This window comes from Salvia hispanica, chromosome 6 (assembly GCF_029641045.1).
Source record: "Salvia hispanica isolate PSC_SH4W2 chromosome 6, Shi_PSC_v1, whole genome shotgun sequence".
Taxonomy (NCBI): domain Eukaryota; kingdom Viridiplantae; phylum Streptophyta; class Magnoliopsida; order Lamiales; family Lamiaceae; genus Salvia; species Salvia hispanica.
Genome location: NC_142697.1, coordinates 39974153 through 39984422, shown reverse-complemented (window position 1 = coordinate 39984422; position 10270 = coordinate 39974153). Strand labels below are relative to the sequence as shown.

General features: G+C 36.9%; 2 protein-coding genes across 4 annotated transcripts; one reads left to right on the top strand and one right to left on the bottom strand.

Moving 5' to 3' along the window:
* The first annotated feature begins 2778 nt into the window (after positions 1-2778).
* Positions 2779-4931, top strand: LOC125205943 (ASI1-immunoprecipitated protein 1-like). 3 transcript variants are annotated; one of them, XM_048105165.2, is made up of 3 exons: positions 2779-2851; positions 3955-4410; positions 4495-4931. In XM_048105165.2, exons 2-3 carry the CDS (start codon positions 3973-3975, stop codon positions 4636-4638), a joined length of 582 nt encoding a protein of 193 aa, XP_047961122.1. In that variant the 5' UTR covers positions 2779-2851; positions 3955-3972; the 3' UTR covers positions 4639-4931. The 3 variants fall into 3 exon arrangements, with proteins under 3 accessions (XP_047961122.1, XP_088917487.1, XP_047961121.1); XM_089061361.1 differs by having other exon boundaries at positions 2832-2851; positions 3920-4410; XM_048105164.2 differs by lacking the exon at positions 2779-2851 and adding an exon at positions 2903-3185.
* Positions 4932-5106: 175 nt separating this feature from the next.
* LOC125205942 (Tetratricopeptide repeat (TPR)-like superfamily protein) lies at positions 5107-8255 on the bottom strand. The gene is made up of 4 exons (XM_048105162.2): positions 6575-8255; positions 6241-6461; positions 5761-5828; positions 5107-5520 (listed from the first exon to the last, which is right to left on the bottom strand). The coding sequence occupies exons 1-2, from the start codon at positions 8214-8216 to the stop codon at positions 6256-6258; spliced, it is 1848 nt and encodes a 615-aa protein (XP_047961119.2). The 5' UTR covers positions 8217-8255; the 3' UTR covers positions 5107-5520; positions 5761-5828; positions 6241-6255.
* Between the last annotated feature and the right edge of the window lie 2015 nt (positions 8256-10270).

Genomic DNA, 10270 nt, shown 5'->3' with positions numbered 1-10270 from the left:
ACTGAACGGATCTAACAGCAAGACTTGCCTTAGGCTATCTACTGAAAGGCGAGGTCTTGATAAATATTTATTTCTTAATCAATGTAGGTTAGCATTGAGCATACGGTATTGATTATGCACTACTTTGACTTATCAAATGGTGCGGGTTTTTCGCAACCCAATAATCCTGATATATTGAGTAGTGGTGATTAATATCTAGCGATGCTAGGATTGCTATTATGTTGAAACGTGCACGAGGTGAGTCTCGTTTGATAATGTCCTCAAGAGGAGCTCGAACAAGGTTTTATTATTCGGAAAACTGGCCAGTTGGAGTTTTATTACTCTATGAATAATAAATAAATGTTTCTTGCTAAGTCCACTCTTGGAATTAATAAGATGTTAATTAATTAAGTCCATAGCAGACATTAATTAATTAATGGACATTTATATCTTAAGCGCGGGAAATAAATAATAAACAACGGAAACCCGGATTACTTGTAATTTCGGATTTGGATGGGGAGAGTTCAATATTACTTCTGTAGTGGCTGCTCGTAATATTCCAATTATAACTTATATTAAATTGTGGGTTCAATTTAATTAGTAAAAAGTAAATTGGATGAGCCCATATCCAAAACCTTCCATAGATCCCTGTCTGGGCCCATAAGGAACTTAATATAAATAGGAGAATAAAGGAGACAGAAATAACACAATTTTTCATTATTGTATTTTTCGAAAATTTCAGCTCCCCAGCTGTAGGAATTTTCGAATTCCACTCCTATTCTCAAAAGGATTTCTTCTGTCTTCTTTATTTAAGTCCTAGTATTCTAGTAAGATCAGCCCACACTGATATTGGAGTACAGTTCGGGAACCAGAGAGAAGATCCGTGGTCTAGTATTGAAGATCATCTCGTGGAGAAGGCGCAAGCAATCGTCGATTCTTTGGAGAATCAAATCGGTAACCTTAAACCGTAGTATTCATGTTTAGGATTTACTTTCTATGAGCATGAATTATTTGCGTTCTAGCATGCAATTATATGTTAAACATGTGAATTGATTAATCGCATAATCAGTCAAATAGATCCGTATCTGATTTATTTGTTTTGTACAAGTCTTCCGCTGTGCAAGGGGCACCAAACCCCATCACATCAAACGCTAGAAAGCATTCTGCATCATAAGCTCTCTCTCTCTCTGCATTGTTCTTCTGTCGAAGCTCTGCCCTCTCCTCCATCCAGTTCGCCGGAGCTCTGCTGATAGCGGTGCTGCTTCATCAGAGACGTAGCCGTTTTATCTTTGGGGACGAAACGCCAATCCGAAGAGCACTACCGGGGCGTATCTCGTCTTGCGGAAAGAGGCCTCCTCGACTCGGCTAATTTCCTTTTGAGTTTATTAGTTTTGAATCCTCTTTTGTAATTTCGGTTCAGGTAGCTCTTGTATTCCTTCTTGTAAGTCTTAAAACCAACATATTTTTGTTCTTGCATAAACTCCCTATCTTCAAACATATTCGAGTGCTCACGATATTGCCGATAGGAATAATATTCCTATCACATACACACAGAAAATGTCACTCTTATAACTATACAAGGTGATAAGCTTCTTCTATAAAATGGTTTCTTTTATAAGCTTCTTTTGATATTTTCATTTTTAGCTTTTAAAAATACATTCACCCGTCTTTTTCTTCACTAATTATCAAAAAAAATAATTAGAGTTAGTGTATTTAATTTTCATGTAAGAGATGTCATGTATGTCAAAGTACCATAAACATTATTGTAGATCATTAAAGATATCACAAAACTTTTTTGAAAAGTCACGACAAAAAGATATCATTCTTTAAAATGATTTTTTGAAGAAAAAAATAACGCCCAAAACTTCGATGTAAAAACTTAAATCATTGGTGAAGGCATATAACAAATCATTTCGATGCGACAAAATATGATTTTTTTTTTTCAAACTAATTTATAAAGCACATGATGGCGCGCCACGATGATTGAGTACTACTTATCTGCAATTTTTGTATATTTATGATATTATTGAACTAGCTAAGAGTTGTTTGCTTACTAACATAGTTTAAAATCAAAATAATATAGTACTCCCTCCGTCCCATAAAAGTTGAGACAAAACTTTTTGGTACGGAGATTAAGAATTTATATTAAATAAATAGGAGAGATGAAAAAAGTAGGAAAGATAAGAGAGAGTAAAGTAAATAATGGAATAAAATAAGAGTGATTAGATGTTTTGTCTTTTGTTGAAAAAGGAAATGACTCAACTTTGTTGGAACGGATTAAAAAGGAATACGACTCAACTTTTATGGGACGGAGGGAGTACTATATTGCATAGAAATATTCACAATCATGTTCCATCGAAAGTGCATCGCCAGCTTGTGGTTGATGCATCATTGAGGATCTTAGTTTGTGCATGAATTTTGTGAAGCTCACTTTTGTTCGGCCTCATCAATATTTAATTTATTTATTCATCTATTAAAGAAAAATATGCTTATATTTAAGAAATATGAAAATATTTGAATAGTTTATAAGTTATAAAAGTTATATTTGAATATTTTTAGAATAGAGTATTTCATATTTACACAATCTAAACCAAACCTGTGAAGTGACAAAATTAAATTCGATGAAAAAGACAAAATAGATTGAAATGGTACCAACTTAATTGTATATTCGAAATTAGTAGTAATAAATAGTCCATTGACGGATTTAGCCCCGTCTCATTTAGTGTCAAACTAAAACTTTTGAACGCCGATAGGGTTAAAATAGGCAATCAAAGACCTTCTATATTACTGTGCAGACTTCCCGCAAAAACGAAAAGGGAGAAAAGTAGGAAACGATTGATTTCATCAGAAAACCAAAGCTACTAAGAATCAGGTACCTGATATAGATTGGGGGGAAACGATTTTCAACTTGATTGATTGTTAAAGTTCTTATTCGATAACGTGTAGAATTTTAATACTCCTACAGAATCGATTAAGCATTTATACTGTGTGGATTGATGAAAATCTCTGTATTAATTTTGTTTTCTAGAGTTGTGATATTGTTGTTGTTTGAATTCGATTTGATGATGTTCCTGTTGTTTTTATTTAACTGTGAACTTGGATGCTTTTCTTTTAAATTTGAAAATTCCCTCGCGATTTGAACTGATTGGTTTTGTTTTGCTGTGGGGAAGAGAGTTTGCTGGACGGATCGTGAATGCCACAATGAGGTGGCGAAAGAGTTTAATTAAATTGAAAAAAGTGAAAGAATTGTGTTGTGTCTGATAAATTTTCTTGATTGTACTCTATTATTTTGAGCACTATAATGATCTAGGATGGAGGAAGTGCTTTCTGTTAAACAGTTTGTTATGTTTTAAAAATTATTGGTTTTTTCGACCTGCATTGTGAGAGTAGTGATCACTTGGTTTGAGCATTCCCAAATCAAGAGTTGAACAGTGAATTATTGTGTCTACTGCTAGATTTACTGTGATTTGCATTTGCTGATCTGCCCTAAATGAAATGGGGAATATGTTCACTCGTAGCATTGGTAGTACTCGGGAGGTGCAGAGGCTAAATGTGATCAGTTCTTGTTGGTAGTTAGTATTATGTTTTGATGTCTAGTGTTTGTTGGAGTTCCTGATAACATTAGTATATTGGTGTTTCATCTGACCTCTTGGAATTATTATTTTGTTTGATCTGTTGCATCGGTGTAACTAATGTTTTTTGCTCATTGGAACCCCCTGTTGGGGAAGACTTTGTGTTCTTCCTTGCTTACATGTGTTGTTGTTTGAGTGTTCTTGAAGTGACATTTAGGTGTGAATAGCTGCTAGCAGATGTAGTATAGCAGTGAGAGGTTGTTTTTCGTTTGTTTGTTTGTTCGGGGGGTCAGGGGTACGAATGGCCACTTTCTTTATTGTTTTGATTATGGCACGCGAAGATTCTAATATGTAGTTATGTACTCCAGATGATTTGAGATACATCTATTTTGTTATCATATAGGAGCATTTGCAGCATTAGATGGAATCAACCGAGGAGTATGATGAATTTCTAAAGAAGGTGGAGAGGACTATATATCTGGACAACATCTCACCGACCGTGACTGAACCTGTCTTGAAAGCTGCTATTGATCAGTTCGCCAAAGTAATTACGGTTCAGTTCATACATGCCTACCTGCAACCAAATGGCATCCATGCTGCCCTAGTGGAGGTGGAAAACAAAAAACAGGCAGAAACTCTCATAAATGAGCTGGAGAGTGTTCCATTCATGATTGGTGGAATGCCTAGGCCTGTCCGGGCCCAGGCTGCTCGTATTGAGATGTTTGCTGATCGTCCCAGAAAACCAGGACGTCGTATACAGTGCAGATGGGTGACCAACAGGGACCCCCAGTATGATGTGGCTATGAAAGCCCAGAAACTGGTGAAGAAACATGCTGAAGAAGTTGCATTCTTGCTCAACGTAACAAGCCTTGTTTTTGGCTATTTCAACTATTTTGAAGGAGGTTGTTATTAGTACTATTAACTATTAATTCTCTTATTGCAGGAACAAGTGAAAGAGGAGGAACAACTTGCGAAAAAGCAGAGTCACACTCTGAATGCTCACCACGATAAACTTAAGCTGATTGAGAGTATTTCTGGTGAAGGAAAACTTAGAAAGCTGGCGCAGATTTATGAGATTGACATTTGATGTTTCCCAGTTTTGTCCCTTGCTTGTTTGGTGCAGCTGTTAACTGTGAAAAATTTTAGTCTCACATCAGAAGAAACAGATACCATGAATCATGCCATGCCATTTTTTACAACTAAGTAAAACATGTATAGTGGCACTCTTGGTTGGTGGCATGGAATTCTAGTTTTTGCTACACTACTGTTCGATATAGACTAATGGAGGATGACTCGAGATTACATGTTAGAAAATTTTCAGTAAATTTGGATGATAACTTTCAATGCTACATGTGGAGCTCTATTTTGCATATTGATTTATTGAATATGTATTTCCTCCATTCACGAATAAAATCTGATGACTGATGTCATGCGTCAGAACTAAATGAAACTGATGTCAACATTTCAGTTCTACCGTTGTCCTCAATGCAAATTCTTTAGTACTGGTTCTTTTCTTATGTACTATAGCTATTTTTAGGAGACGAGGGAGTACATCTTTTGCTGAAGAGGATACTTAATTAGGAGTGGAGGAGGTATTTCTCTCCTGCATAAATTTCTTACATCAAGATCTCACATTGTTCTTGATCATCCAAACTAACATGTCCATTTCTCACTACATTTTTAGGCAGGGTGGACTAAGATTATAGTAGTATACAATTTGTGATGCATCTTCTTAAACGCAGTAATCTGAAAAGTCCAACGAGACGCCAGCAGTTCCTTCCAAGTGTAGCAATCTCCCATAACATTGGAGGAGCCCCCATTCAAAACCATACCTTCATCATGGTTCTTGGAACCTTCATCTTCATGGAATCATATAGATTGATAGATGGACAAAGTGTGGCCCTCATCATTCACTTGAAGCGTGAGTTATCCATTTGCTACATCTAACACAGCCTGCCGGTAGGATGCCCTATAAATAATCGAAAAAGGGGTGTTATAACCGTGGTGGAGTATCCTAGTTCCAACAACTTTGGAAGGATCAACATAATAAGCATGCTAATGTGGTGAAAAGTGTTTGCAAAAAAAAGAGGTAACCAGTCAATTGTACCATAAATCCACACTTCCAAAAGACAGTATATTCAAAGGCGATGTCTGTATAAATTAGAGCACACAAACATGAAAGATAATACTAGCACTCAGAAAAACTTACAGTTTTCTTGGAGGTCTGCAATGGGGTAGAGCGCACCCTTAAATCCCCCATGAGCACGTTTAAACTCCCTTCAAAGAAGCAAGCAAAAGAACATAGGTCATAGCTATGTACTAATAAAGAAGAAATTTGATGCCACACTAGACTCTTCAATCAGTTAAAAGTTAGCACCAAAATTACAAATTAGCTCTTGTTTAAAAGAGTGTAAAAATATTGGATGTTTCGATGAAACACCACAAATCCAAAACCAAAAACTGGCATTTTTGTGTATAATCCCTTGAATACATCTAGTGTAAGCTGATAATATTTTGACAGAGGTGAATGATAAAAGAAATCATTTCATGAAAAAGTAGTATATTACAAATTTCACAATTAAAAACTTAAAGACTGTCACTGTGGTTTGTTGTGATAAAGATAACCCTAGTTTTGGCTACATGACAGTGATTATAGAGCCATCAGCTTAACTGCTCGTAATGCAATTACCGTTGATAATCTGAATCATGAAGATGAGAGTGATGCAGCAAATTCGGGGGGAATAGTATGTAGCATTTCAGGTGATTCATCTGCAATCCATTGTAAGTGCTTGCAGGCCAAGGAATGCTGTCCAGCATCAGCTAAGTATCTCAAAAAAGTCAAATGGGATTCTGCACATCCTATGCGAGAAGTGAGTTCACGCAACAATTGAGAAACCGGAAGGAGAAACCCTGCCAAGAAAAGTAGTTCAGCACCTTTTTTTCTGCACTAGTATAACTTACACACAAACATAAAATGTATATGAAGCCGAGAAGGTAACAACTGATCGAGAGTATCATCTTACCTTCTTTGCAGAGGCAAAGAACAAATGCATTCAGTAAGGCCTTGGCAAGTCCTTCGTCCTGTTCAACCGCCTTGTTGAATATTTCAAGAGCTAAGTCAACATTTTTCGCCCGGCAGATGCCCTGAAGGAGGGATTTGTATGTTGACTCATTGGGTTCCAATCCTTTCATGGTCATCTGGTTAAACAGGTGGCAAGCATCTTCGACCTGATCTACTTCACAAAATTTGTTGATAAGGATATTGAAACTTTCCAAATTACCACAACAACCACTTGCAAACATCTCATCCCACAGCCGCTTTGCAGGGCGCACAAGATCATCCCTGCAGCAAGCTTCGAGAAGATAATTGTAAGATGACACGTCGGGTCCTAAACCTTTTTTCTTTATCTCTTGAAGCACCTGATAAGCTTCTTTAACTCTTCCCGCTTTACAAAGGTATGAAACCATCACGTTGTAACTCTCCAAGTCACTGAAGTACTCCTTCGTGGACAAGAGCTGGAATACTTCAACCAACTCTTCTCCCTTTCCATGCTTACAAAGGTTTTCACTCAAGTTGATCACTGTCAGCAGAGTTGGCGATCTCTCTTTCTCGAGCATAAACCTTAAAAATGAGATTGCACGTGCAGGGTCAGAAGACGAAACAGATCCTATCAAGACATTCAGAACATCATCCTCAATCGGAAAATCCCCACTCACTATCACATCGCCCAAGTCTTTTGCTTCACACAAGTGTCTCTCTGTGACAAACTGAAGAATAAGCTCCCGATAATCACTGGCCCTTGGCGCCACCCCTAACTTACGTTTCCTCTTCAAAACCATGTTTACATCAACCACGCATCCCATCTGGCGCAATGTCTCAGCCACAACTCTATACGCCATAAAGTCAGGCTTACATTCTCTTTTCCTCAACTCCTCCAATGCAAACATCGCATCATTCGCCCGAAGCTCTGTGCATAAACCATGAACCACCAACAGCGCAACAACCGACCCATTAACCCCTGAAAAATCAACCTTTTTTACATCATCAATCAAACCCAGAATCTCAACCAGTTCCATCTTTCCGCAAACCCTCCACAAAAAAAACCCAAAACCAATAGTACTGAGACGAACACCTCTGTTAAGCATTTCATCGAACACATTGCGGGCACTCTTCACATTCCCATCAGAAGCCAGCGCGGCCAGAAGCGAATTGCAAGCTTCAGGCCCTATCTCCGGCGCGATGGAGGCAACGTCGCGAAAGAGAGAGAATGCCGTATGAGTTCTCCTCCCAGCGACAAGAGAAGCAATGACGGAGCGATAAACGCGGGGGTGCAAGGAAACCCTCTGCGCTCTGATTTGCTTTAAAAGCTTATCGATTGAGTTGAATTGGCGGGAAATGGCTAGGGATTTGAGGAGGGATTGGTAGGTGTCGGAGGTGTGGGAGAAGCCCGGCTGCTGGGACGCCCAATTGAAGAATCCGGAAGCGAGAGAGTGTTGGTTGAGGAGGAAGGGGTCGATGACTCGGGCGACGACGGTGGGGCTCAGTGAGTGGCGGCAGCCGAGTTGGTGTAGCGTCTTCTCGTGTGACGGCGTCCATGCGCGGCTCGACGCTACGAGCAGAGTTCGGCTTATGAGGCTTGCCAGCTCCGCGGCGGAGCCTTGCATGATTGATGCTGCAAATCCCAATTCAAGTAACTCAAGTTCCTCAAATTTACCTCGTCCCCCAAATTTTGACACAGTTTATTGTTTTAATCCGTCCCTGAAAATTTGACACACTTTACTTTTACCCATTTTTGGTAGTAGACCTCATATTCCACTAACTCATTCCTAATCACATTTTTTATAAAACTAATACTTTAAAGGTACGACTCATATCCCACCAACTTTTTCAACCCACTTTCCATTACATTTCTTAAAACTCCGGCTGAGTCAAAGTGTGTCAAAATTTGGGGGACGGAGGTAGTAATATAAATTGATTGCAAAAAAAAAGAAGTAAATCAATCAAATAAACTCGTGTTAATGGTGATAAATATTGGTAGGGATCATCTGTTGTGTTATTAATAACTAGTATCACGCTCGTGCGATGCACGAGTCATTTTAATTTCTCATATTTATTTCAATATGCGAAATAAAATTTGTGAAATGATAAACAAAAGAATATTCGACACCCTCTTACTTTGGATTATACTTTTTCAATCACATTAACCCCACATGGCCACAGGAGTGCGTTTAAATGCTAACTTTTCTTAAAAATGTCAATACGATCAAATTAAAATGTCAACAAATATTTGTGTTGACATTTTAATAAACTATCTTGACATTTAAATATCATACTTAAAATTAAAAAGCATTTTAATTCTGTGAAAATATGAATTAACCGTTGAGTTATAATTGTAGGAACAAGTTTACGTTGCAATAATTTAAGATTGCACTGGTGAGACACTTCCTAGTCGAGCTTCATTTCATTGCAATATAGTGACCTTATACACTAAAAACTCAAACCTTAAAACCTAAATCATAAACCCTTAATTTTAAAATATACTTATCATGACCAACAAATGGGCCAAATATCAATAAAATTCTCCTTCGTCTCAGTTCAATTTTACTTTGTTGGTCACTTATTATATTTTGGGGTTTTAGATCTGTATTCGATATCTTACACTGGGTCGACCTACTTGATACTATAATCCACTTCCGTCAATTATTACATGAATTAAAAACTGTTTTATTTTTGTGAATTTAATAAATTATTCATAATGGTAATTTTTGTTATTTTTTCCAAAACTCCATGATTTTATAGCAATTATATGACATTTGTGTTAATTATTAAAATACGTAAAGTTAAATTAATGTATTTAAAATTTTAATCCATCAGCCATCATTTTTATTAATATTAACTTAAATATAAAAGTATAAGCAACCAAACAAATCATACAAACTACAATACTAATTTAGTCATAAAAAACAGTTCATCTTGACTTATCCATATTGTATCTACCACTAATTCTTATTATTAATTGACTTTGTTTAACTATAAAAAATAATTGTCATTTATATCATAATTGAAAATTTATATTTCATTTATTAATTCATTATAATATTATACACGTATTTGTTAGTATATTGGATTTGCATATTAATGATTTTACATACTATTTTTTTAAATCTTTATAAATAGGTTATTACTGACTATTAAAAATACAATGGTGGAAAATACATATGAGATTGATTTGCACCAAATTCCAAAACGAATGATCAATTAATCAACATTCATTAACCACGACTAAAACACAAATTCACCAAAATAACAAAATCCACACAATAATAAATAACCAAGACTCAAAATCATGATATCCAAACTTCCAACTCTCCATCCCTGTATATATGATATATATCCGACACAAATCTTTCATTCTCTTTAAAAAAAATCTACACAAACCTCCCACTATCTCTCGTCACAAAACCAACAACACACCATGGCAAAGAAGCATAGCATGGGGAACAAAAGATCAAGATCAAAAAAATCGTAATTGAAAAACCACCACCAAGTCAGCTTCTTCAAGCTCTGCACCCCTCTGGGGAGTGGAGATCGGTGTCATCATCGAAGGTCGTCACCTTCGGCCACCCCTAATGTCGAGTTCAACCTCACCACCTGCAACATTGAAACTCTCCAACTGCCTCATCTGATCTGTCTTTTTGCGTGTCTCGTCTGCGTGCCT

Coding starts and splice junctions, on each gene's coding strand:
- LOC125205942 (XM_048105162.2), bottom strand. CDS start 8,216: ATGCAAGGCTCCGCCGCGGAGCTGGCAAGCCTCATAAGCCGAACTCTG. Junction 6,462..6,574: donor TCTTTGCCTCTGCAAAGAAG/GTAAGATGATAC, acceptor TTTTCTTGGCAG/GGTTTCTCCTTCCGGTTTCT.
- LOC125205943 (XM_048105165.2), top strand. CDS start 3,973: ATGGAATCAACCGAGGAGTATGATGAATTTCTAAAGAAGGTGGAGAGG. Junction 4,411..4,494: donor AAGTTGCATTCTTGCTCAAC/GTAACAAGCCTT, acceptor CTCTTATTGCAG/GAACAAGTGAAAGAGGAGGA.